General features: G+C 52.0%; 1 protein-coding gene across 1 annotated transcript in view; it reads left to right on the top strand.

The window, feature by feature from the left end:
* The window catches only part of ADCY5 (adenylate cyclase 5), a 159,182-nt gene that overhangs the window by 109,370 nt on the left and 22,664 nt on the right, over positions 1–27,148 (top strand). The window contains exons 5-13 of the mRNA XM_027956458.3: positions 680–807; positions 2,803–2,961; positions 3,803–3,944; positions 5,889–6,029; positions 10,869–10,891; positions 12,226–12,370; positions 13,580–13,677; positions 17,313–17,400; positions 26,700–26,816. Coding sequence (XP_027812259.1) covers positions 680–807; positions 2,803–2,961; positions 3,803–3,944; positions 5,889–6,029; positions 10,869–10,891; positions 12,226–12,370; positions 13,580–13,677; positions 17,313–17,400; positions 26,700–26,816 — 1,041 coding nt within the window. The remainder of the gene's footprint in view (positions 1–679; positions 808–2,802; positions 2,962–3,802; positions 3,945–5,888; positions 6,030–10,868; positions 10,892–12,225; positions 12,371–13,579; positions 13,678–17,312; positions 17,401–26,699; positions 26,817–27,148) is intronic.

Raw genomic sequence — 27,148 nt, 5'->3', positions numbered from 1 at the left:
ACTTCTGGGATGCAGGCTGGGACAGCTCTGAATTGGTGATTAATGACAGTCCATCTCAATCCCAATTACTCATCAATTGCAGCCTGTGGGGTGACCCTGCATCTGGCGGGGGCTTCTGCTCATGGCCGTCTTAGCACACACGTGCTCATGGGCTTAGCAAAACTCCCTTGGATAAAAAATTCCAGGCTGAGGGTCAGCTGAGATTTAGTTAAATCTTGTTTCTGCTTCAGTTTTTCATAAAAGGAGAGTCACAAAACTGTTAGTAGAACCTTCGGCCAAGAGTCGAAGCATGCCCCAGGGCTGGAGTGGGATGTGGCCCTTGCTCTCAGCTTGGGGCCTTTCATACTGATGAGTCTGCCACCTTTGCTGCCACACTGAGCCAGTTGCATTCTCCTTGGGCCTCAGCTGTGGCCATAAAAGTGAGTTCCTGAGCCTGGGTGGCGGCGGGAGGTGCTGGAATGCTTCTCTAGGGCTGTTCGGCCTGTCCTCTGTCCCCCACGGCTCCCGATAAGCCTGTCCCAGGGCTGTGGCCTCACTTCGTGCCAGTCCTGGGTCTGTGCTTGCTGCCCTAAAAGGCAAGTTATTCCAGGCACAGGGTGAATCTGTTTGCTTCCTGTTTCTTTCCCTCCCACTTCTCTTTCCTGCTATTTTTAATTTTTAAAATTAATTTGCTTTCCAGGAGAATCACTGTTTACGTATTAAGATCCTGGGAGATTGTTATTACTGTGTCTCAGGGCTGCCTGAAGCCAGGGCTGACCACGCCCACTGCTGCGTGGAGATGGGCATGGACATGATCGAGGCCATCTCGTAAGTGCCCGTCTCCAGGGTGACTGCCTGCCTGTAAGGACATGTCCATCTCCAGGGGTCTGCCCGTCTGCTGTCCCACAGCCCGAGTAACTGACTCACGTTGAACTGGTGGATGCAGGGAAACAGTGGGGCAAAGCCACATCCCAAGGACCCTGGCCACCCTGGAGGGTTGATCCACACCTGCAGGTCTTGGGTCTGCTCCTGGGCTGTCCGCAGCAGCCTGGGAAGCTCTGCACACAGGAACCTGTCCTGGGAGAAGGGAGGGCTTTGCAGACTCCAGGGCACCAGGAGGTGGGCAGCCACCCCTCCAGGAGAGGGGGACTGGCTGGCAGTCGCGCTGTGCCCTGTGCTGTGGGAGTGCCTACCACTCTAGCCCCTATGTCCTCTCAGAGCCAATCAACCAAGGGTAGAAGTCACCAGTCCCATTTCTTCACATATAAGAAAGGTTGGGCTCACAGGAGCTAAATAGCTCCCCGGGGTAATACTGCTAGGCAGGTGGATGCGGACACAAATTTCCCATTTAAGAAAATCCATCCTTCCTGGGAGCAATAGCAAGCAGGACCTTTGGGCCAGTTCTTGATCACTGCCGACCACAGAAGAAGCCTGTCATTAAACAACATGGACAATCCAAGCTTACAGTCAGTCAAGGGAGAGGATCAGAGATTGCACCCAGGATCAATAATTGTGAGTTTTAGAAGTAGCCTGGGTGGGGCAAAAGAAAAGCCACAGTGGGCAAGGTCAGAGGTCAGAGTAGCTGGCCCAGGAGGTGGCCAGGTCCATCCTGTTTGGCTTGGTTCCTTTTGGTGGTGTTTTCTGAGTTCCCCTGCATGCCTGGGCTAGACACGGGGCCAGAAGCATGGAGTCTGTTGAGGGAGACCAGGACTCCCGCTCTCTGATACCAGGCATGCCCAGTGGACACCATCAGGTAAGAGAGGCAAACTGCAGCAGAGGGCTCAGGATAGGGCGGTTGATTCCACTGGGAGTGCCAAGGGAGGCTTCACAAAGAAGGTGGCCTTGGAGTTAAGCCAAAAAGGCAGAATGAGAGAGACGTTAACCTAAACAAGTGTCCAGAGGTCTTGTGGACGGAAGACACAGCTCCAGCAAAGGTACTGGCAGAGCTGATCCCAGGACGGAGAAATGCTGGGTGACCTAAGAATTCCCTGTGGTAGGTATCAGCCTCTTGGTGGTAGGATGGGGCAAGAGCTGGCGTCCACATAGTGGTCCTGCCCACCAGGCCAAGTCAGACTGCCAGCCCCACGGCTGGCTTAGTGGGCCCATATGCAGGGAGTCAGGGAGGGTCCAGGCCCCTAAAAAGTGCAAATGTGAGCCTCCCCCCAGAGCACCAGCTCCCTCTCCTGTGCCCCAGACACACACCCAGAGCTGCAGAGCTTCCATCCGACTCCCCCTCCTACAGAGGGCCCACCCATCTACTGGGGACCCCCGGGTACGTGCGTGGTGCATGTGGTGGGGTTGGAGCTGTCTTCTAGCATGTGGAGACCCCTGGTCCCCTGCACCTGCCCCAGCTTCCTTTCTTTCCTGGGCGGGGTCTCTCCATCATCCTGCTAATGTCAAAGAAGCAGCCATGTGGATAAATCTGACAATTATATGAATGGAGTTTGGAGTGACTGTAACTTTCTTGTTGACTCAAATCGGCACTAACGTGCGCTTGCATTTTCAGAACACAACTTAGTTGATGACTGAGGGTGGCGCTGACTCAGGTGTCCTAGCTGTCGGGGGAAAGCAGTGGGGCCTGGATTCTAGTGTGAGGTGCTGCGCCACCTTGTGGGAAAGATGGGAAACAGCGCTCTTACAGTTTATAGCCACTGAGCATCAAGGGCTCAGCCCTTGCCCTTCAGGTTGAACAGTTTGAGACTCTGGATTTGGGCTGGCCCTTTGACCCCTGCACCTTCTCACGCACCCTGACCCCACGGCTTCCAGCCACCCCCACTCTCTGCTCCTGGCCTCTTCCCAGCCTTACCCCTGCTCCATCCCCAGGCTGGTCCGGGAGGTGACAGGTGTGAACGTGAACATGCGTGTGGGAATTCACAGCGGGAGAGTGCACTGCGGTGTCCTCGGCCTCAGGAAGTGGCAGTTCGATGTCTGGTCTAACGATGTCACACTGGCCAACCACATGGAGGCTGGAGGCAAGGCGGGGTGAGTGAGTGGCCAGCGTCCTGCCTGGCCCCACCCAGGCGGGTCTTGCGGGAGGGGCCAGGATGGGCGTGACCTGGTAGCTGTGGCCCCAGTGGCGGCAGAATCAGCTACCAGTGGGATTCCTCTAGCAGCTGAGCGCTGACGCCACACACGGCAGTTTGTAGGGAAAGCGTCCCAACGCTCACCTAGTGTTCACCAGAAAATATTTACACAGAACCTGGTGGCCTGTTTTGAGATGCAGGAGGTAGCATAGACTTCTAGATGGGGGAGGAGCCCTGGGGGGATGGCCAGGACATACGGAGGTGGCAGGTGTGCTGGCCCAGCACAAGGGGCAGTATGGGGACAGATGAGGAAGGCAGGGTTGGCGGAGGTGCTAGGCTGGGGACAGGCAGAGGTGGAGGAGAGCCCGGGGCTTCCAAGGAGTGGAAGTAGAGCAGATGGCCTTTTAGGAACCAGTGGGAGAGACAGGACGCTCATGCCAGGCTGGAGAATTCGGACACAATCCTGTAGTCAGCAAGAGCCACCGCTGGCTTCTGCAGGTTTGTGAGACTGGAGGCCGTGTTCTCCTGGCAGGCTGACGTGTTACTTTATTGTAATAACATGATGCCGATGTGCTATGGTGTGGTCTCGTCGGACGCGAGCTGGGGCGGGACCCACCGAGCCATCTTGATGACTTGGAGGGATACAATCCCTTGAGGGACCCAGGTAGGGGTGAGCATTTGAGCCAGAGCTCTGGGACTTGAATGATGACTCAGGCGGTGGCAGTTTGGTTCTGCACAGGAGCGGGGGTTCTGAATTCATATCTACTGCCCTCCTCTCCCTGCTTGCCTCCCCACCCTAGACGCATCCACATCACCAAGGCCACACTCAACTACTTGAATGGTGACTACGAGGTGGAGCCAGGCTGTGGGGGCGAGCGCAACGCCTACCTCAAGGAGCACAGTATCGAGACCTTTCTCATCCTGCGCTGCACCCAGAAGCGGGTCCGGGAGCCAAGGGCTGGGTGGGGTTGGGCGTGGGCAGGGGCTTGCGGTGGAGGTGGGGACGATGGAAGAGCTTCATTCCTTGTGGGAGGAATGTTTCTTGGCCTGCTGCTTCCTTCTCCTCTTACTGTTTCCTTGAGTCAAGTCCTGACACAGTCGTGGTTCCTGCATCTCCAGAAGGACATGAGAGCCACAGAGGCTTAGCAAAGGCTGATGGCGAACAGGAGATGATTTCATTTTACTCCTGTTGCGAAAATGCCGCAGACCTCAGATCAGTTAGTAACAGTGCAGCAGAATGCCATGAGATGAACATGGAGCACCAGGGTATACAGTGCCCTTTATCCAGCTCGTTCCGTGTTCATTGCCTAACTAGGCTGATCTTGCTCTCTTCCCGCCTGTACTTATATATCTCTGTTTCTTCATACTCTGTCCTTCCCTCCTCTCACTTTCTAGTCTTTCTTCTTCCTTCTTTTGTCTCAGCCCACACTTGCCAAAATATAAAACAGAATTATTAGCAGACTTCAGTGTTCTATTTTTAATAGTGTCATGTTCCATGTTCTTAATTTTTAAAGCAAATGGGAGCATTTTCTATTTTACCCACTTTATATTTCTCCCTAGATCGAAATGCCTTTTACTTATAAACCTTCCAGTTGAATTTATCTGTTGATCAGAGCCCTTTGATAGAGAAAACTTCCCTGTTTCTTTCCTAAGGAGTTAGACTAACGACAAAATTAAGCTGTGAGAAAATTTCAGCGAAAGTCTTGGAGGCAGCAAAAGTAGATTTTTCAAAGTGGGCAGAATTGTTTGAGGCAGGTGTCCACCCAGGGAGGGGCATCAGAGGGGTACCCCACCCTCTCTGGGCAGCCCAGCACATGGATCCTGGCTACGGGGAGTGGGGTGTGGGGGATGTTGAGGAGGGTCCCTGAGGGAGCTGTATCAGGCCTGCCAAAGACACCTGGGAGAGGGATGAGAGGGTGTAGGTACTTTGGGGAAAGTGCCTTGTGGCTTAATTGACTCACTTTAAAGCATTTGCTTGTTTTGTGGCTGGAGTATAAATGAACTGAAATCCTCCCAGGCCCTCCTCCCACACCCTTCCTCTCCGCTGGGCCCACAGGCCTCCTCATCCTGCCCCACCTAGGATAAAGGCTTACCCTCTGCCCTACATTCTCTGGGTCTTGGTTCTTCTAGCTTGACAAGTGGTCCAGAAAAGATGAAATGGGACAACCCCCAACCCTAGCCCCAACCCAGAGCAGTGTCTGCTGAAGCAGGCTGTATCTCGCCCCTCTGCCTCCCTGATCTGAGCGGCTGCCTTCCTAGGCTCAGGGATGGAGAAAAGGGGAAGGCCACCCAGGTCCCCCCAGGACCTCTGCAGCCCTCCACCTCGAGTTCGTTTGGATGGATAAACAGATAGATTGTGGTTGGCACACATAGAGCTGGCTAAGGCCCCGTCTGGGTATTGGTACAATGCATGTCAGCCCTTGAACCTCACGTTCTAATGACCCAAACCTCCCGAAGCTGCCTCTGAGCAGCAGCACCTGTTCTACTATTCACTGTGCTAGAACAAGCCTGTTTTGGGGTAGAAATTGGAATCTCGGGTTTCCTCTCCCTCCATCACCCCCAGGCACTTTCAGACCCAAGCTCTAACATTCTGTGCCAATGACGGATGCTCCCACGCACCATGGCTTTCCAACAAGACCAACCTCATCATCCTGTCCAGCTGCTCCCGCCTGAGGCTCACAGCCCCCAGCCAGGGCTGGTCTGGGGAGTTTGGAGGGACTTAGGATGCTTTCTTGGGTGCACTTCAGGGCCTCAGGCTGTGCAGAGAAGGAAGAGGCCTCTGCCATAACTCCTACTTGCCCAGGCACTGGGAGGAATGAAACTCTCTGTGGGGGCTCGCCCGACAGGCCCTGTCCATGGGCTGATGCCTTTCTGTTGCTCTCCCAGAAAGAAGAAAAGGCCATGATTGCCAAGATGAACCGCCAGAGAACCAACTCCATCGGGCACAACCCGCCTCACTGGGGGGCCGAGCGCCCCTTCTATAACCAGCTGGGTGGCAACCAGGTGTCCAAGGAGATGAAGCGGATGGTGAGTGGCTGGCGGGGCAGCGTGTGAGCCGTGCTCTCCAGGGCTGGGGTCCTCTGTGGGTGAGGGGACTGGGTCAGGCCCCTCATGTGGCCAAGAGAACCTGGGGAGCCACAGGAGGAAATGTCGGAAAGGGGTTCACCCTGACTTGGAACCAGGAGCCAGAGCACCTAACTTCCACCCCTGGGCTTTCTCTGTGGGCCCCACCATCTCTTGGCATGCTGGATTTGACTTTGGAGCAGAGTGGCAATGCCCCTTCCCCCTACCCCCTTGTCAGAGCTTGCTGGTGCAGGCTGGACTCAGGGTCCCAGAGTCTCCAGGGGTCTCTTGGAACTGTCTGAGGAACCCTGGTGACTTAGGTGGGCACCAGCTTTTCAGACACCTTCCAGCATCTGGTACATTTCCCAGACCGCTGAAAGATATACTCTGGCTCAGTCACCCAGAAAAAAATCCCAGTGCTTTTTGGCTGGTGCCAGGAGATGGTCTTTTTGTTCTCGGGGCTGAGAAACACCCTGCTAATTCTGGTCTCCCTGTGAGGCCAGGTGGACTGAGTGCGGGCTGAGTGAGCCGAGGCTGTGGTAGAGGCGCTGCCTCCATCTCAAGGGACCCTGCCTGCCTTGGGGGACAGACCCCCTCAGCCGCCCCTGCATACACCACGGACAGCTAATTCAGGAGGTGCTGCCAGGGTTCTATCAGTGAGGCTAGAAGGAAACATCAGAGGGTGGGAAGAAGAGGGAGCGGGATGACAGGAAGTCGCTTTCAGCAGCAGTGTTTTCTTTCTTTTTTCCTGAGAGCTTAGCTTCTACATCTGAACACACTCCTCAGCTCAACGGCAGCCTGATTCCAAGGCAGGAGTTGCCCACCCTGAGAGAGGGAAAGGGGTGTGTGTGTGTGTGTGTGTGTGTGTGTGTGTGTGTGTGTCTGTCCACTTAGTTCCCACAGATTCTGATAAAGGAAAGGGTGGCATGCCACCCACACTAGGATCCCCACGGTGGGATCTGTGGCTCAGACTGGGTTTACGTTGCAGCTGCAGTGACTAGAGACTCCAAGAGTCCAGTTGAGTCGGCAGACAGATCCAGGGGTCTGAGGGAGGGGACAGTCTGGGGACCAGTCATTCTGCTCCTTGCCAGCTAGCCAGTAGCAGATGACAAACTTTTAACGAAAATGCACAAAGGTAAAAAAGTGAATTGAATCAGGGCCACCATTTTAACTTTTGACGGTAAAGAGGCAACTTACAGGACACCAAGGTTATAATATAATATGGGCTTCCCTGGTGGCGAAGAGGTTAAAGCATCTGCCTGCAATGCGGGAGACCTAGGTTCAATCCCTGGGTCCGGAAGATCCCCCGGAGAAGGAAATGGCAACCCATTCCAGTATTCTTGCCTGGAGAATCCCATGGACAGAGAAGCCTGGTAGGCTACAGTCCAGGGGGTCGCAAAGAGTGGGACATGACTGAGCGACTTCACTTTCACTTTCTTCACTTTCAAGGTTATAATATAAGGCACAGAGTGGAGGAGGGCTGGCCTCTAGCCTCAGGGCTTTGAACTTGGAACTGGTAGTTCCTCTCAGGCTCCAGGCACCACTCCAGCTTCCTCCAGGCCCCTCGCAAAGCAACTGCTGGACCTTCTCTGTTTTCACCCTGATTCTTTAACCATCCTCTGCAGACTCTGTACCGCATGACCAGCATGGCCAAGAGGCGAAAGAGAGGGTGAGAGGAGGAAGACTGAGAACAGGATGCAAAGAGGGAAGCTCTCATGCAGGTGGGAGGAAAGAGAAGCACAGAGGAGCAGGAAGACTGGAGAGAGAGGACAGGGAGGGTAAGGGGGAGAGAGATCTGGGAGAACAGAGAGGAAAGCGATGCGGTGGGACAGAGGTGAGGATGGAGACCCGAAGGGAGCCTGCTGTCCGTTCTCTGTTTAAAAATCTTTGGAAAGTTTTTTTCTCTAGTGATGTTTGGTATAAGTAGACTCTTCAGTTATTTCAGAGTCTCAGAGGAGCCAGTTTGGACTATAAGCACCTATTTGGCAGACACATTAATCATTGTTAGGACAAGAAGCCTTGGAAGAATTAGCAAAAAGGGCCGTAATTGGGAAACAGTCTCAGGGGAGACTGGCTGCCAGAAAGGTTCCTCGTGTTGTTAATTGCTTTGCCCAGAGGGGAGGAAATGGAAAGTGAGCAGAAGAAAAGTGTTGAGGACACCCCTGTAGGAGGAGAGAAGAGGCTCCCCACCCGCCTCCTTGCTGGGCAGAGTCACCCACGGGGCCAGCATCGAAGTACCATCTCCTGGGCCCCTGCCTGCCCAGAGTGTCCTGTCTGGAATACCATTGGCTTTGGGTGTTAAAACCTGCCCAGAAACCCTGGAGAAAGATACCCAAAAAGAGAGCTTCTTCTCGGACTTTCACTGAAGATGGGGTGGAGGGTGGGAATTAGATTAAGCAGTGACCGAGAGCACTTAGAGGGTAGTAACTAGCAGTCAGAAGCTTCCTTCTTTAAATCTTGATCCATCTTTTACCCAGCTTGTTAGGCATAGTGAGGAGCTGCACTGCTTTAGGCCTGTGTCGTAAAGTCTCTAAGGTTATTTATTAATACACAGGTTGGCAGGGGAGTGTGTAAGGTGGGGGCTCGGGGAGCAGACAGAAACCTGGGCTGAGCTGCTACCCAGAAGTGCGGAGGCAGAATTGCAGGAGCCCATCCGAGGGCCCTCCTCCCGGGGCGGAGTCCGCTGGCCTGCGGGTTGCTTCTGTGTTTGTCTGTTTTTGCCATTCCAGGGCTTCCTGGTGGCAAGCGGGCTCTCTGTTGGGGCGCACAGGCTTTCTCTAGCTGTGGCTCCTGGGTTTTTGGTCGTGGTGCACGGGCTTCTCTTGTTACAGGCTCTGGAGCGTGCAGGCTCTGAGGTTACGGCAGGAAGGCTTAGTTTCCCCAAGGCAAGTGGGATCTTAGTCCCCTGACCAGGGATCACACCCGCATCCTCGGCATTGGAAGGCGGATTCTCAACCATGGGACCACCAGGGGAGCCTCTGGCTTGTGTTCTCAGAGGCCCTTTGCTGTGGTTCATCCACCACAGTGTTTTCCGACAGTCGTCTCCTCACCACTCCAAGCCAGCACTCAGGGAGCCTAGAGCGGACACAGCCCCCAACAGGGGCCCATACAAATGACCAAAGGAACGCTGGAGAAAGTCAGAGACAGGTTTCTTAGAAACATTTCAGCTCTAGTACTGAGCTGTAGAGACCAGTATAGGCATAATGTGGCTTGGACGTCCTCTGAGTAAAACTGTTGCTGGCCCCGGTGGTGGAGGTGAGCAGGCCAGCCCTGCACCATGGCCTGTGGGGAGTGGGCCTTGTGCCCTGAGGGGTCCCGCCTGCCCCCAGATGGGGCACTCACCTGAGTGACCCCGGCTCCTCCAGCCTCGAGCAGGGACGGTGTGGTGGGCCAGATCTGTAGCTGGGATGGAGAGCTTGGAGGTTCTCAGAGGACAAGGAGAAGAGAAGGCCACCATCGGGCAGCCCAGGAGGCACTCAGAGCCCACGGTCGGGCCCTTGGATGTGGCACTAGGGGCTGCCAAGGCCCCTGAGGCACAGACACCTCAGTTCCCATGGGCCCCACGTTTATTCAGAGCTGGAAAGCTCTGACTCCTGGAGAACAACATAAGTCCCCCTCCTCAGTGGGAATGAAGAGAGATGTGTTCCTCTGGGGTTTGGGCCCCCTGACATTTACCAGCCCCCTGTCTGCCCAGCAGTATGTTCCACACGGGATCACGGGGACAGGAGGTCACCCTCTGCCCTTGTCCTGGCGACCTGAAGCTACCTGCCCTGGGTGCTTATGCCTCCCGCCCTGCCTCCAGAGTCCCACCCCTCCCCATGGAGGGGCCCCTCCCTCCCTTCCGTCACAGTCAGACCCTGACACACCGCTATCCTTCGTGGACTTTGTGATGGACTCTAGGTAGGGCCTTGAGGTTGGTAACTCGTAGGGGCCCCTCCCACCCTCACCTCTGCCCTTTGTGAGTGAACTTCAGAACAGCAGTCAAGCGGGGCAGGTTTGACTACAGGTATCTCATCTCCTGGGTCCCCAGCCACCCCCAGCCTAACAGGAACACAGATTCTCAGATACCAGAAAAGCTGTTTCAGGTGACCAGAGTTTCATTTTCTTAAGCTCAAAACTTGTGAACTCCCAGATTCTCTGTGTGCTTGGCAGTGGTAGGAGGTGAGTGTCCATGAGCTGTGTGTGCATGGGTGTGCACAGGCATGTGGGGACTCATTGACTTAGCAGTTTCTCTTATTTCCATCTAAGTAGGTGGAAGAATTGAGAGGGTAGCCACCAAGCCCCTGGTGGCTCAGACGGTAATGAATCTGCCTGCAATGCAGGAGACATGGGTTCGATCCCTGGGCAGGAAGATCCCCTGGAGAGGGGAATGGCTACCCACTCCCTTGCCTGGAGAATCCCATGGACGGAGGAGCCTGGTGGGCTACAGTCCATGGGGTCACAAAGAGTCAGACTCAACTGAGCAAGTAACACGTATATACCACCAAGCCCATGGTCCAGGAGGAAAGTGACGGGAGGTTTGGAGAAAGACAAGGAATCAGGTGTGGGGACTGGAAGAGCTCAGACACGTGGATCTTGCCAGTGGAGGAAGTGAAATCACAGTGCACCCCCAGTGTCTAGCATGGAGCCTGTCCCAACCCCAGCTGTGTTTGCCAAATGAAGGAAGGAGTGGACGGCCGAGTACAGTGCTGTCTGTGTCCAAGCTCTGGGTGAACTGTGGACAGAGGATGAGCTGCAGCCTCCGTGTCTTCATCCCCTCTGTTCTCACTCTCCTCTCCTCCTCTTTCCATCCCTCTTTTTCAGGGCTTTGAAGACCCCAAGGACAAGTGAGTCACGTGCCCTCCTTCAATCCTGCTCCTCGGTCTGGGGGCTGTCTCCAAGCTGCCTGGAGCTCGGTTTCTCTGCTCTATAGAGGATGAGCCCAGGACACGCAGTCTTGGCCACAAGTGAACAGAGCCCATTGCGCCTGAGAAACCAGCAGCCCTGGAGCCCAGGCCCCTGCAGAGAGGCTGGGTCTTGGTATCGCCCATTTATAATCTCCACTCCACACACACACGTGCACAAATACAACTACACACACACACACACACGTGCAGCTCCCAGGATGGGGAGGGCCTTAAACATTGGCCGCCAGCTCCTGGCCATACCCCAGGGACCCGAGGGAGTATCCCCTTCTCTCTCCTCCACTCCCCTGTCTCTGGGGCTGTCAGAAATCCCACTCAAGGACTGGGCTTCACTCTAGAAGTAGAGTGTTTAGTTCAGCACCAAAAGATTGTGCAACATGTTTCCCATAGAGTCCCTAGAGTCAGGCGAGAGCAGCCAGGAGGCTCCCAGGCCTTGTGGCAGAGGTCTTGCCTTCTGGTCTCAGCCTTTGATTTCAGGAGGATGGTACAGTGAAAGAGTGAAGAGCAGAGATTGTTACCTGCAGGGGGAAAAACAAACCTTTGATGATAATTCATACTATCATTGTCATATATAACATATATGGGCTTCCCAGGTGGTGCTAGTGGTAAAGAAAACCCGCCTGCCAATCCAGGAGATGTAAGAGACGCAGGTTCGACCCCTGGGTCGGGAAGATCCCCTGGAGGAGGGCATGGCAACCCACTCCAGTATTCTTGCCTGAAGAATCCCATGAACAGAGGAGCCTGGTGGGCTACATGTTTTATCATTTATCGTATAATAATATATATACCAATAGAGTTAGAAAATCCTTATGGTCAGGGGGCTTCCCTGGTGGTTCAGATGGTAAAGAGTCTGCCCACAATGCAGGAGACCTGGCTTCAATCCCTGGCTCGGGAGGATCCCCTGGAGAAGGGAATGGCAACCCACTCCATTATTCTTGCCTGGAGAATCCCATGGACAGAGAAGTCTGTCAGGCTACAGCCCATGGGGTGGCAAAGAGATGGACACTACTGAGTGACTAACACTTTCATTTTCACTATGGTCAGTGAAGCCCCCACAGCCCACGGGGCAGCTTTCTGCGCATGTAAGCGCCTAGGCTTCTGGCTGGCCTGGTGTCACTCTCAACTTCCCACCCCCTAATCAGAGTTGATCCAGCCCCTCTGGTGGGTCTGGGTACAGGGGCTGAGCCGGCAGTCCCCTGGCGGTAGCGCCCCCTGGTGGTAAGCCTGCCTTGTGTCTGCGGTTCCTTGCTCACCAGGAATGCCCAGGAAAGTTCGAACCCTGAGGATGAAGTGGATGAATTTCTGGGCCGTGCCATTGATGCCAGGAGCATCGACAGGCTGCGATCCGAACATGTTCGCAAGTTCCTCTTGACCTTCAGGGAGCCTGACTTAGAGAAGAAGGTACAGCACCCCATGTGGGAAGGAGGGGCCCCAGGAAGAATCAGGACCACAGGGAGGGGGTAGAAGCAACAAGCTGGCTCCCTTCCCACTTCCCTTACCATGGAAAGAGTGCCTCTTTGCCACCTCCATTTCCCCAGCTCTGATGCTGTCCTAACCAGGAAATGGGGCTTTTAGGAAGACTTTCTTGGTGGAAAAAGGTAAATCTTAATTTCTTTGTGCCTCAGTTTCCTTATCTGGAAAATGGGGATATTCGGCATACCTACTTCATAGTGTCAGTGAGGATTAAACAAGTCCATGTGTGTAAAACACAGGAAACAGTATCTGCCACATAGTAGATGTTCAGTAAATATTGCTGTGTGTATTATTGTTATTATAATGACAAATGGACCATCAGCTGCCTTTGGCACACTGGAACCTCAAAGTATTCGAGTTGGAAGGGATGTTCAAGAGCTCTTAAAGCTCAGAGTAGTTGGGTGACTTGCCCTAGGCCACCCAGTGAGGTGGTGACAGAGCCGGAAGCAGACAGAACAGGTCCAGGGCCTCAGCTACACGTCACAGGGTCTGCCTTGTGTTTGGGCAGCATGGGATCGAATGAACGCATGATCGTGGCCAAGTAAGGCACACCAGATCAGGAGGGGGAAGCTATGAGAAGGCAGCTTGGTCTGCTTACCGGCATAAATGGAACTGACTCATGCACTACCCTCTCTCTGCCAGCACAGCCATTCTTCCAGCTGGTTGATGTCATGGGAGGGGTGGGAGCTGGGAGTTAGGACCTTGGAGATGAACTCTGTGACTCTTGACAAGTCGCCTGGCTTCTCTGAGTCCCAGCGTGCTCATCTCTGACACAGAAACAGCAGCAGTCCTGTGCCTGTTTCCTGGGGCTCTTATGAGGATGTGCGGTGGTGCCTGCAGGCTCCGGCACGTGTCCTAGTGTGTAGGTGGCACCCAGGAACGCGTGCCATGATCGTTATGGATCACTCCCGTGGTGACCCAGCCTGCAGAGTTTCTGGTTTAACATAGTCAGCCGCCCTACCCACGGCCACCACAGTGTGGTGAGTGGACTGATTCCTTGAGATCTGAGGCCAGTGCTGTCTTGACCTGGCCTTCCAGGTGTCGGGAGTGGACGGTCCCGGCTGTGTCTGGGGTGAAGGGGGTTGGAGCAGACTGGCCGGGTGACTCCGCCCCCTCCCCCTGTCTATGTCCTCTCAGTACTCCAAGCAAGTGGATGACCGATTCGGTGCCTACGTGGCCTGTGCCTCGCTTGTCTTCCTCTTCATCTGCTTTGTCCAGATCACCGTTGTGCCCCAGTGAGTACCTCGTCCCTTCCAGGCAACCGCTTCTGGCTGTAGGGGCTCCAGGGGCAAAGAAGAGGTCATAGGAGATCAGAACGGGGTGGGATCTGAGCTGAGTTTGCTCAGATAGGAGAGAAGTCTCCAGATGTGTGCTCAGGGGAACAAGGAAGCCGAGGTCTGCCTCCTCCCAGATGGGGAGGCGAAGTGCTCTTTGTGGGAAACTTCTATCTGGGCCCAGCCAGCGCATGGGACACCGCTTCTCTCCACTTCATCCTCTCATCCTGTTTTAACACAGACCACTGTTGCCCACTGAATCACCCAAAGTATTCACCAGGTTGGTTTCTGTGTGACCTTTGGTTCTTGCAAAAAGTCAATACATCTTTAAAAGAGAAAGGCTGAACTTCCTCAGTGGTCCAGTAGTTAAGATTCTGTGCTTCCAACGCAGGGGGTGCGGGTTGAATTTGGACTGCTGGTTGGACTAAGGTCCCACATGCTATGCCGCACAGCCAAAACAAAAAATAAATACATTTTTTTAAGATAAGGGTTTTCTGCTACTCTGGATATTTCAAAGACTGGGTCTCAGATTCTGAAGGCATCTTTCAAAGAGATGTACATGAACTCTTCTGAGGACTGGCTGTGTCCTGAGAGAGGCCCGTGTCTTCTGAGGGAGCCACTTGGAAGTGGGCTGAAATGAAGTGTTTGTTAGCTAGTCAATCACTGCAGACTCACAGCTAAGTGAGAAAGATAACCGCTCCACATATGTATTTATGTATGTGTATATATATATGCATATGTATGCATATATACACATCTTTTACTTTTCATTAAGCAACATTTCAAGCATACAGAAAAGTAATTAATGTAATCAACACCCACCCCATTCGTAGAACTGTTGTTAATATTTTACAAATTTTGTTTCATCTGCTTTTTTCTGATTTTTAAAAATTGAAGTATAGTCGATTCAGAATGATATGTTAGTTTCAGGTGCATTTCTGATTTTTAAGGTAAATTTTAGACGCAGGGACATTGTGCCCCTGATAAAACATCAATCTACACCTGTTTTAAGGGCATTTTGCTTTTTAACCACCATGCCTCCTATACCAAACAAAACTAACCCCAGTTCCTCTGCAGTCATCTAATACCAAGTCTATGTTCAAATCTCCAAAATCATACACCTAAATGTCTTCTGCTCCAAATTTATTCATAGCTAGGATCTACTCAAGAGTCACTGGTTGCATTTGGTTATGTCTCATAAATCTAACAATCTAGAAGTGTCCCCATTACCCCAACACCTTCTGTTTTTCATTTTGATATAATTACAGACTTATAGAGGGGTTGAAAAAGTACTCTGGAGGGTTTCTGTACATCCCTCATCTAGTTTCTCCTAATATTGACAACCCACGTGACTGCAGTACGGTAGTCAGAGTCAGGAAGTCAGCATTGCAGTGATACTATGACTAATCTACAGGCTATATTCTCATTTCATCAGCATTCCCCCAAAGGGCCTTTTTGTGTTCTAGGCGCTGGGCCAGGACCCCACATTTAACCGCTGTATCTCCTTGGTCCCTTCCAGTCTGTGATGCTTCCTCCACCTTTACTGATCCTTCGTGGCCTTGGCACTTTTGTTCAGTACTAGCTTGCCTGGCAAATCCCATGGACAGAGGAGCCTGGTGGGCTGCAGTCCATGGGGTAGCTAGGAGTTGGACACAACTGAGCAACTTCACTTTCACTTTTCACTTTCATGCATTGGAGAAGGAAATGGCAACCCACTCCAGTGTTCTTGCCTGGAGAATCCCAGGGACGGGGGAGCCTGATGGGCTGCCTTCTATGGGGTCGCACAGAGTCGGACACGACTGAAGCGACTTAGCAGCAGCAGCAGCAGCAGCTAATTAATGTGTAAAATGTCTTGGGCTTCCCTGGTGGTCCACTGGTTAAGACTGTATGCTTCCAATGCAAGGGGCCCAGGGTTCAATCCCTGATCTGAGAACTAAGATCCCACAAGCTGCAAGCAGCCAAAAAAAAAAAAAACAAAAACTTTTTTTAATGTGTAGAATGTCTCGATTTAGAATGTCTCAATTTAGATTTGTCTGATGTTTCCTCATGATTCGATGGAGGTTATTTTTGACAAGAATCCCACAGAAGTGTCCTCAGTGCATCATATGGGGAGGTGCACGGCGTCATGGTGGCTTATTACTCAGTGCTTTTTATTTTCTAATGGTGCTTATTGTTGAAGAGATGGCCCTTGCGTTTGTGTTTGCCATGACCCTATCAGAATACTGCAGGTGAAAACCAGACACCAGCAGCCAGCTGCTCCCTGGTTAGGCAGCTAGTGCCCGTTGTCCCCTGCACTGAGGCCGTGCAGAGCTGGTGGGATTGTGGGTCTTTACGGCGCAGGACCTACATTCAGTAATGAAATGGAGCAATAGGTATAGTAAGCAACCTAGACTTCCTGTCCCATTGCAGCTGAGAGACCCCTTCGCTTGGGTGCCTCCTTGCTTATCCGCCTCATTGCTGCTTCTCTCTCTCCGCAGCGTGGCTTGGGGCTGGGATTTTGCAGATCCCTGCTCTGCCAGCAGCGGCTTCACTCCCTCCTGGCCTCAGCTCCGAGCTGCTAAGGCATGGACAGAGGTCATTCTCTGGCTGTCCTCTCTCCAGGGAAGGCTTAAAAGCTACTTTAAAGGTCTTTCTTTCCCTCTGAAGAGAGTTCTCTCTCCCTGTTCTATTTGTTTAAGGCAGATAAGTGCTGGCTCCTGGGAGAGCCTGGAACAAAGACACCTCCCTGGAGGTGTCCACCTGCCTTCTGTGTCCCCCACTTGCCTCTGACCTGCGGACAACACCTGGCATCTCAGGCCATCTTACTCCCTGAAAGGGAGGAGTGTCTGAGGCCTCCTGTGGTTGGTGGAGAGTGCTGTGCCTCGGCCAGCCCCTGCCCCAGGAGAGCCGTGGCAGGCCCCAGATGGAAAGTCATCTGCAGTTCTCTCGTGCGAGGATTCTGGCTCCTGGTGAACATTAAGCTCACCTGTGATCTGCTCCTGTAAGGAGGGACTGTGGATAGCCCGGCGGGTTTTATGGCTTTTGTTGAGCTGGGTGGGAGTAGGGGAACAGAAGCTGAACAGGACTTGTTGTGCAGCCTGACAGTGGGCACAGGTTTAGGGACTTTGCCCTCCAAAGGGACATGTCACTACTGTTTCTCAGAGTGGCTAGTTGGGTGGTTGACAAATGCATTTCTATAAATGATGGCCATTTATCAAATCAATGTTCCGTCTTCAGAGTTACTTGTCAAGCCATGAGTGACTACCTGGAGGGAACAACCAGGTGATTTTTAAAATGGGTCCTTCCAGTTTAAAGAAAGTGAGTTTATGGATAGCTAAGAATTAGGTAAAACATTGAGCAGGTGTCACCAGTTCTCCATTTGGCCCCCCTGTGGGCTGTGCTCCCCCAGGAAAGTGACAGGACCAAGAGGAAGGGCAGGAGCCAGACCATTATGGAGGAGGGTCCTAGATCGGCTCACAAGGCTCTAATCTCGCCGCAGTGAGTCAGGGGCCAGGCACCAAAGACTGGGCAGTGGGTGCAGGAGAAATGGAGCAAGCTCTGCTTCCTTGGCAGGGCCTCTCAGAGCCCTAGAATTCCCACCTCCTCTCTCCTTCCAGCTCCGTGTTCATGTTGAGTTTCTACCTGACCTGTTTCCTGCTGCTGACCTTGGTGGTGTTTGTGTCCGTGATCTATTCTTGCGTGAAGGTGAGTCCAGTTTACACTTGAGCCCCAGTTGCCTTCTCCCCTCCCTTCCCAGCCCTCTGATAAGCTCCCCACGCTGGAGCTGGAGGGTCACGCCTGGGACCCAGGTGCCTGAAGCTGGATCATACCTCTTGATTGGCATTGGCAGCAAGCCAGACTGCAGGGGCCATAGTTTGTCTGGGGGTGCTTATTTGTGCAGGCAGTTTCAGTTAGCCTTTGCCCATCTCTGCAACAAGAAGATACTATTGCCACCTATTCCATCTCTCCCCTGGGTATCAGATGGGCCGAAGGAAGGGCGCCTAGCACAAAGCCGAGAACAGAGCAATGGTCACTAAATACCTGCTGAAAGAATGGGTGAAAGAGATCACGCCTCTCCTGGGTTCCAGTGTGCCCCAGAGATGGCCCTGGAGAAGGCCTTAGAGATGATGGCTTTTGAGCTGCCCATCATACAGATAAGAGGGAGATCCAGAGTGGTCCATTGTTTCAGATGAGGCCACATGGCTAGGGATACGGATGTGAGGCCCTGCTCTGGGTTTTCTCCCATGTCTCCTCTTAGGCATGCCATGTCACCATCCAAGCTGTGTCCTTTGAGGGGACCTGACCACAGGTCATTAGGGTCAGTCATAGGAATCAGTCAGGTTCCCATATGCCTTGCCCACCAAACCTCTTCCTTGGTTTTTTCCCACTGGCTTAAGAATTCCCTGGGCTTCCCTGGTAGCTCAGAGGGTAAAGCATCTGCCTATAACGCGGGAGACCTGGGTTTGATCCCTGGGTCGGGAAGATCCCTTGGAGAAGGAAATGGGAACCCACTCTAGTACTCTTGCCTGGAAAATCCCATGGACGGAGGAGCCTGGTAGGCTACAGTCCATGGGGTTGCGAAGAGTCAGACACGACTGAGCGACTTCACTTTCACTAAGACTTCCCTGATGGGCCAGTCTGATTCTAGAAAGCACTCTATCCCGGCAGGGACAAGCCCTGGCCAGCTTGTGCTGTAACCATTTCTCTGCTCCTCCTGGACACTCACTTGGAGCCTAGCCCCTTGGGGCCTCAGGCCCTGCCACCACTCCCCACACCCTTGGCAGGGGGGACCATGTTCTCCTTCCTGGGGAGCTGGGCCTCTGTCACCTCCGAAGTCCTCCTTCTCCCTCCACCCTCCAGAGTCCTTCATGGGGCTGTTCGCTGTTTCATCACCTGATGGTCAATATCTTGAAGGACTGATTGTCAGAACCGGAAGGACTTTACCACCATCTGGTGTGCTACAGCCCTGCCCTGAGTGGGTTCAGAGAGAGGCAGGGCTGGCCAGGCTGACTTGGCAAATTGAGCTGGGTGCTCAGCCTGTTGCTGTGCTGCAAGGTAGGGGTTAATCCTGGCTCCCTGCCTCTCCATCGGCTCCTGCTCTGTGTTCAGTCCCTCTTGCCTTTTGGTCTTGCTGTGGGCAAGCCTGCCTCCCCCGAACCTGTTTGTCCCCCTCCGTGGACAGTCCCACTTTCTTCATCTCATGCCCATAAAAGCACACCGTATATTCACAAGAGCCAAAAGGTGGAAACAGCCCAGGTGTCCATCAGCAGATGAATGAATAGGCAAAGTGCTATATCCATACAGTGGAGTATTATTCTACCATGGAAGGATGGAATTCTGAAACGCGACAGCATGGATGAACCCTGAAGACGCTGCGCTAAGTGAAGGAAGCCAAACACAGAATGACAGATATTACATGACACGGCTTATCTGAAGTATCTAGAATAGACGAATTCGCAGAAACAGAGTGTAGACCAGAGGGCACCAGGGGCTGGGGGAGGGAGCGTGAAGACCTGCTGTTTACTGGGTTCAGAGTTTCTGTTTGGAGTGATGAAAGGGTTTGGGAAGTAGAAGTGCTGGCTTCAGGGCATTGTGCAGGTAATTCATGCCACTGCCACAGACACTTAAAAATGGTTAAACTGGCGAATTTTACTTTATATATGCTTCACCACAGTAAAACAACCTTAAAAAATAAAGCATGCCATAGCTAAAAGGGCCTCTTAAACATTCTTTTGCTGAATGCTCAAAAAAGAATCTTTCCTTCTTTTAAGTTATAAACTGAAGCAAAGTCATTGTTCATTTGAGGAGCTTAATGAGCCTATTCAAATCAGAATCAGTTTTGTTCACAGTTTTTAAACCGGAACCTAGATTTATCTCTTTTCTGTTAGCTGCTATGGTAAATCGGAGCTACACTGAATTCATTCGGTTTGTGTTCCCTGTTTTGAGTGTATATCTGCTGCGGTTGTGGGGAGAGGTGGGGTGGGGGAAGGACAGGGGGACAGGCCCATTCCCCCACCTGCCCTGCCACGTTGAGTTAGTTCTCTGGTCTCGTGAATTCTTTTCGCCACTGCTGGAGATGATTTATAAAAGTCTTCCCTGCCTCCTTGTGTTTTATTGAGTCTACCTATTTTGTAATCAGTGTCACATTCAGTCAGCTTGCTCTCAATTCCTCCATCCAGCTCGGGGATTTTCTGGCTGCTCTGAGGCCTCAGTTTCCCTGGGGGGGGGGTGGTTGGAACACTTGCATCCCCCACCTCCACCTCCCCGCACCCTTCCACCAGGGGAGCCTGCTTCTTCCGTCTTGCAGATGTAGAGTTTCTATAAAGAGTGTGTTTAGAAAAAAAAGTGCTCTGTGACTTATCAAGCCTGAAACCTGCTGATCTCGGCCAAGAAGCAAATAGACTCTAATACCCATCTTGGGGTCCTGGCTGCATCTGTCTCTCACAAGCCTCTGATAATCCATCTTCTCAGCATTTATCCACTTTCTGTAAAGTAGACCCCAACCTGAGCAATGGTCTGTAGTATGAACTCCTCTTCCAGTTAATCTTCCAGTTAATCTTCTCTCTTTGCGTTGTGCATGAACTGCACAGTAAGATGTGCAGGGGGTTAAGTCTCCCCTTTGGTGTCTCTGCAGCAGGGCGGGTTGGCCCTTCCTTCACCCCACACTGCCTGCAGCCTGACTGACTGAAAGCTGATTATATCAACTTCTCAGGTATTGCCATGAAGCTGACTGAACTGGAATTTTCAGTGTCATTCTGTTTTTTTCTGCAAAAAGATTTGCCAGAACAGACATTTTTCATCTTATTCCCGCAGTTTCTCCGATGTCATGGCCAGCGGTGTTCCGATGAGATACAGCAGTTCCTAAGTCACCCCCGCCCGCAGTGGGCTCCTCAGACCCAGAGCCAGGTGGTTCTGTCAGACATGGTCTCTTTCTATGTCTCATTTACTTTTCCGTTTCCCCGAAACAACTTGGACTTGGATGATTTCTTAAATCATCCATATTTTATTCTTTTTGAAGAGAGAAACATGGAGAAAGTGTAGTGTGAGTCAGTTGACATAGTCTTCTTAGCCATCTGTCTGGGAGCAATTCCCGGGTCCTTTCTATTGGAAGGCATTTCTGAAATGTGCTGCTCACCAGGGGTTCTGAGTGTGTTTTCATCTCGGGCGGGTATGATCTCTTCCTGACACGGCTTGGTCCAGATCACACACACACACCTAGATTTCTTAGCAAGACTAATTTGGAGCCTTGATCTTCCTCTTGTCCCAAAGTCCTGGTCTCTCTGCCCTCTGGAGCTCCTCTGCCTGGGGTACCTTGTCCTGAGGTGCGTCCCCTGAGTGCCTCTTTCTGGTGAGGCTGTTAGAGGGCTGTGTGGACACCCAGACACTCTAGTCCTTTCTCCCCTTGGTGTTGGTGCTGACCTGGGCCGCAGAGCTGCTCAGAGAAAATCATGCTAAATCCCTCTTTGCATCACACGTGGTCCACAGACTTAGAGAATCTCAGATTGGAAGGTTCCCAAACAGTGAGGCAGTCCAGACAACCACCTGAGCCTGGAACCCCTTCGCAATAATCCTGCGAGATCCAGGCCAGCCTCTGCTGGGTCCCCTCCAGGAGCGCAAGCTTGTTATATCTCCTGAGTGCAGCCCCTTCCGTTTTTGGCCACCTCTGCCTGGTCCATCCAGAGAAGGCAATGGCAGCCCACTCCACTCTTGCCTGGAAAATCCCACGGACTGAGGAACCTGGTGGGCTCAGTCCATAGGGTCGCAAAGAGTCAGACACGACTGAGCGACTTCACTTTCACTTTTCACTTTCATGCATTGGAGAAGGAAACGGCAACCCACTCCAGTGTTCTTGCCTGGAGAATCCCAGGGACGGGGAGCCTGGTGGGCTGCCTTCTATGGGGTCACACAGAGTCGGACACAACTGAAGCGACTTAGCAGCAGCAGCCTGCTCCCTCAGTCTCCCCGTCCCTCTGTCCCGTCATCATCCAGTGAAGGGGCCGCGGCCTGCCCCCAACAGCACTGGCACTTTTGCCAATGCCACCACCCAAGTGGGTGGAAGAGTGTGCCTCCCTTCTGTTCCTACACTTGATCAGGATCCCCTGTTTCTCCTGTGGCTCCTCGGCATGTTCTCTCTCAGAAGGCCAAACTCTGCTTTCCTGCAGTTTGGGAGCTGGGTACAGATAGGCCCAGAAAGCATATCTGACCAGAGCTTCCTATAGGCCCTTGTCTTCCCTGTGCAGTCACCAAAAAGCCCCCCGTCCCTCTCCCTGAAGCCTGAATGTAGCCAAGCCCCACCTTGCCAGCTCTCCTTCTTACCACTCCACCCTGACTCCTGCCCACAGCTTCTAAAGTAAGGTCTTACTCCACCACCTGTACCTCTTGCCTCCCAGTACCTTGTCCTGTGACCACTACAGAATCCCACACCCATGTTTCCAGACGCTTGGGCTTGCACTCTGCCTACTAGAAGAGGGTGTCCTGCTGCTGCGCACCGTTCATCTAGGGGTGGACAACTCTTCATGCCAGGAAGCAGACCTTAGGTTCCTCCCGTGGCTTTTCAGTCCGGCTGTCTGGGGTCCAGAGCCCAGCTGTGCCACCTTGCCTGGCCTTTCCCAAACCTTGAAGGTAGCTTTTATTATATTCGCTTTGCAGATGAGAAGAATGAGGCTCCGAGTGGTTAGACAGCTTCCCCTAGATCCCAGAGCTAGGAAGTAGGGTTGTTGTTGGTGTTTAGTTGCTAAGTCGTGTTCAACTCTTTGCAACCTCATGGACTGTAGCCTGCCAGGCTCACTGTCCATGAGATTCTCCAGGCAAGAATACTGGAATGGGCTGCCATTTCCTTCTCCAGTATATCTTTCTGGCCCAGGGATCAAACCCACATTTCCTAAATTGGCAGACAGATTCTTTAGCGTTGTGCCATCAGGGAAGCCAGGAAATGGGATAGCTGGGTTTTAAACCCAGATGGTTCTTGACTCCAGAGCCCACAAACCCTTCCCCTCCTTTGTTAATATGTTAATATGTCTTTGTTAATATGTCCAACTGGCCCCTGAAAGGCCAGGTGATGAGAGCAGTGGTGTGTCACCTGGTCAGTGTCTGCCTGCTTTGTTCTGAAATTTTTGTATCTTAAAAATTTTTTTTTTTCTGAAGCAGGAGCCACTGCTTGTATTATTAGCTCCTTGTCAGAAAGTCTGTCTTCTTAAATGTTCTACTGTCAGATTGCATCCAGATTTCATTCCTGGATACCCTGGCCCCATATCACAGTAAGGGAAGCAGGACCCCAGGGAGGTCATTGATTTGCCTGGAGACTTTCAGAGAGGCCAGGACCAAAGCTGCCCCTCACCCACTCATGGTTTATTAATTGTGTCGCCATTCCCATTTTTCAAGTTGAATTGATTTGAATTAATCAGATTGGGAATGTACTGGATGGGAAATTTTTTTAATTGATTCTTTTCCTGAGCTCTGCTGGTGAACAGACATTGAGCAATTGGTTTGCACAGACACAATCATTCTGCCAGACAAATGCCCTCCAGGATCTGTTTGCAGCTATAGGGCAGCCCCACGAGGAGATTCTACTCCAGGTGAAGAATCTTATTGTTTACACCAGGGTTAGTACAGGTAGGATTTCGGGTCAACACACAGGGGAACTTTTTATTACAGGAGATGAGATATTCCATAAACCTTTGCCAGGCCAGGATGTCAAATCTTCTGCAGACTTCAAAAAAGCAGCAATTCCTGGGTTCCTGCTGAGATATAAAGTTAAGAGAAGATCTTTTGAAATGGTGACAAGGAAAATTGGTTTGTAACAAGGCAATGCACTGAGGTAATCATTCTTTAGCTGTTACGAGTTTATTCCTGGTGGTTTTGTTTAGTAGCCTGCAGTTCTTCTCTTGGCCTCTGGGTGGCCCCCATGGGGCCCCTGGTCTCAGGTTCACCAGGAAGCCTTTGCACATAGTGTTCCCCAACCACCTTTCTGGACATGAGTTTGAGCAAACTCCAGGAGATACCAAAGGACAGAGGGAGGGTCGGACACGACTTAGAGATTGAGCAACCACCACCACCACCTTCTATGGGCTTCCCTGGCAGGTTAGTGGTAAAGAACTTGCCTGCAATGCAAGAGACGTGGGTCTGATCCCTGGGTCAGGAAGATACCCTGGAGAAGTAAATGACAACCCACTCTAGTATTCATGCTTGGGAAATCTCACAGACAGAGGATCCTGGCAGGCTACAGTCCATGAGGGTGCAAAAGAGTCGGACATGACTTAGCAACTAAACAACAACACAGCCACCTTCTGTAAAGGCTTTAGCATCTAGTAATAACTTGCCTAAATCAGTCATTACACTGGTAATGAAAGAAGCCATTCAATTGATGGATAGGGTGATCAGAACTGAAATGGTTTAAGCAACATGGGGGATGGGAGGATGAAATGGCAAAATTTTAAGCAGGCAAAGATTAGAAACCATCTGTCATACCATTTCAGAGTAAGTGCCTCATGCTACTGCCAAAACACTTTCCACAGCTGTGAAACCAAAAATTCCTTTAATGAGAAACAAGGACTTTTGTTCTTATTGGCAACATAGCTCTTTAAAATGCAAATATTAACTAAATTTTCTACTGAATTTAACAGCTTTCAAAGCACTTTCAAATGCATCATTTCACTGGGTCTTCATGACCACCCTAGAATATCCACTACCGAGGAAAGTAGATATTCCCTGTTTACCAATAAGGAAACTGGGACTCTAAGATCTTAATGACTTTCCCAGGATTACACAGTAAGAGGCTGAGCAGGAATTTTTTAAATTAGCACTTTTTTGAGATACAATTCACGTACTGAAAAATTCTCCTTTATAAAGGGGAGCTTCCAGCTTATTCACAAAATTCTGCAACTATCACCACTAATTCCAGAATATTGTCATCATCCCCCAAAGAAACCCTTCACCTGTTAGGAGTCACTCCTCATTCCCTGTTCCTCTCATCTGCTAGCAACCTCAAATCTATTTCCTGTTTCTGTGAATTTGCCTGTTCTGGGCATTTTGTGTAAATGGTATAATACAATGTGTGGCCTTTTGAAACTGGCTTCTTTCACATGACATATCTCCAGGTTTGTTCATCTTGTTCCATAAAACAGCACTTTATTCCTTCATCTGCGACCAAATAATATTCCATCTTGTAGACTTGCTACATTTGGTTTATTCCTTCATCAGTTGATGGACATCTGGGTAATTTCCACTTTCAGGCTATTAATGTTACTCTAAACATTTGCATATGAAGTTTTCTATGGACTTATGTTTTCAGTTCTCTTGGGTATGTACCTAAGAGTATAAAAGAGTGGGTTCAGTCAGAGTTCAGATTACCCTCCAAAGGAAGTGTTTTCTCAGAAAAAAAAAACCACAGACTCAATGCTCCACGAACACAGCTGAGAGGCACCCCTGCTTGGCACATGAAGTTCAAGGTCTTCACCACTCAGCCTAGAGCCCAAGTGGGTTGCAAGCCTCCGTCCCTGCTACAGTCCTTCTATGTGGTCCCTTCTTCCCCTCTGCTGAATAGGAAATGGACTTGCTGGTAAGGCAGAGGGAGATTTGGAGTGAAAGGGATATACAGCTTCCCTACATGCATACTTAGCCCAAAGCCCAAGACTCGGGGGTAAGCAGGGCACTTTCTTGGCGTCAAGAACTGTGGAGGGTCTGAGAGTTGGTTCTACGCTTGTTGCTGTTTCACGGATGCTAGCAGAAGTCACCAGACTCCTGGGTCAGGGACAAGGGACTTTTACTCGTGGCATAGCAAGCACTACAAGCGTCAGCATATTTGTTTTGGTTTGCCAAAGTCCCATGGGGGCAACCTGATGGGCCCATGTGGAACCACAGGTAGCGAGGTTGGGTCACGGCTGAGGACCGCTGGACCAAGGGCCTGGCACTTGCTGGCCTTAAACACTGCAGCGCATGAGCCAGTCTCCTCCACACTGGGAATGAGCAGTCATTTCATGGCCACACTGTGTGCCCTCACCTACTTAGCTGCCTGTGTTGCTCCCTGTAACAGTGGGCGGCTAAGCCTTGCATCCGGCACGCTCAGTCAGAATGTGCAGGCGTGCTCAGGGCCACCTGGGAAAAGCCACGCCCAGAACCCAGGCCTCTGGGTGCTTTTCCACCAGCTTCCTCTGCCTGTAGGGGTTTCCGTGGGACACCTGGCATGCTTGAAAATCAGCCTACCAGGAGGCATGAAGGTGGGTGGGGTGAGAGGAGCAGGTCCACCACTTTGCTTTTCTGGGTCTGCCAACTTCTTTGGGTTGCTTAGGAGATGAAGAGGACGTGGTGGCCAAGGCCAGTTGTATCAGATTTGGTAGACCCAACCATTTAATTACCAAAACTGCAGTGGGTCTTTGAGTGGACATACAGTGTGTGTAGTTGAAGGAAATATAGGGAGGGTTAGGTGAGGGAAATGGCAGACCCATGGGTGTCCTGCTGAAAAAACTCAATTCATGTGACCGGGGCGCCACGCTCTGCTCCCAGGCTGCTCTGCCCCTTTACACATGCCCGTCCCCTTCCTCCAGATGCCAGGCTGTCCCTGAGCCCTCAGATCCACAGCTCCCTGCTTCGTCCCAGAAACCCTCTGGCCCTCCTCAGAAAGTTCTGGGCCCTCCATGACTCTTTGCTGCCTCCTGCCGCTCCCTGAATGTAACTCTAAGGGGCCCAGCATTCACGCAGTGGATACATGGGCTTTTCCTCTGCTTCCATGTTGGGGTGAAGGTAGCATCTTTCCTTTCGTCCATCCTCTCTCACCTGTGAGCGCCTCAGGTGGACTCCTCCTGGCCCCCTGCAGAATCTAGCTGTTGTTGGCCTGGAAGCAGAGGTTGGAGGCTCACACACAGGGAGGGGGTTCAGGAAAGCTTTCATGGTTCTGCTGGCGACAGACAAAGAGGGGGAGAGCCTCCACTGCCTCCTCTGTGGCGGTATGTGGAGTCCACTGAATTCTGTTTTGTCTCTCTCTCTCCCTCCCTCTGCCCCTGGGACAGCTCTTCCCGGCCCCGCTGCAGACCCTCTCCAGGAAGATTGTGAGGTCCAAGATGAACAGCACCCTGGTGGGGGTGTTCACCATCACCCTCGTGTTCCTGTCGGCTTTTGTCAACATGGTGGGTGGCTCCACGCCCCCCGCCTCCAGCACCTCCCAGCCCACTGGAGCCCTGAACCCCACGAGCACCGGCTGGGAGGAGACTCCCCCCAGACCCTGGGGTTCTCCCTCCCTGGAAATTCTTATTTGGGTCTCACCTCAGGCCTGGGATCAGATTTAGCTCCTAAAGCCTCTCGCACAGTCTTTAGTCTTCACTCTCTAGGACAGAGGACCAGAAAGGCTCGCAGAAATACGCTCTCAAGGGAGGTTTATGAGCCCTGCCCTGGGTAGTTGGGCAAGTCTTGCCTGTCCCTTGGCCTCTTCCATGCTCATCTCCTGCCCTGGTCAGGGTCA

The sequence above is a fragment of the Ovis aries genome, chromosome 1 (assembly GCF_016772045.2).
Source record: "Ovis aries strain OAR_USU_Benz2616 breed Rambouillet chromosome 1, ARS-UI_Ramb_v3.0, whole genome shotgun sequence".
NCBI lineage: Eukaryota > Metazoa > Chordata > Mammalia > Artiodactyla > Bovidae > Ovis > Ovis aries.
The sequence above is the reverse complement of the archived record's forward strand: the minus strand, read 5'-3'. Positions and strand labels throughout refer to the sequence as shown.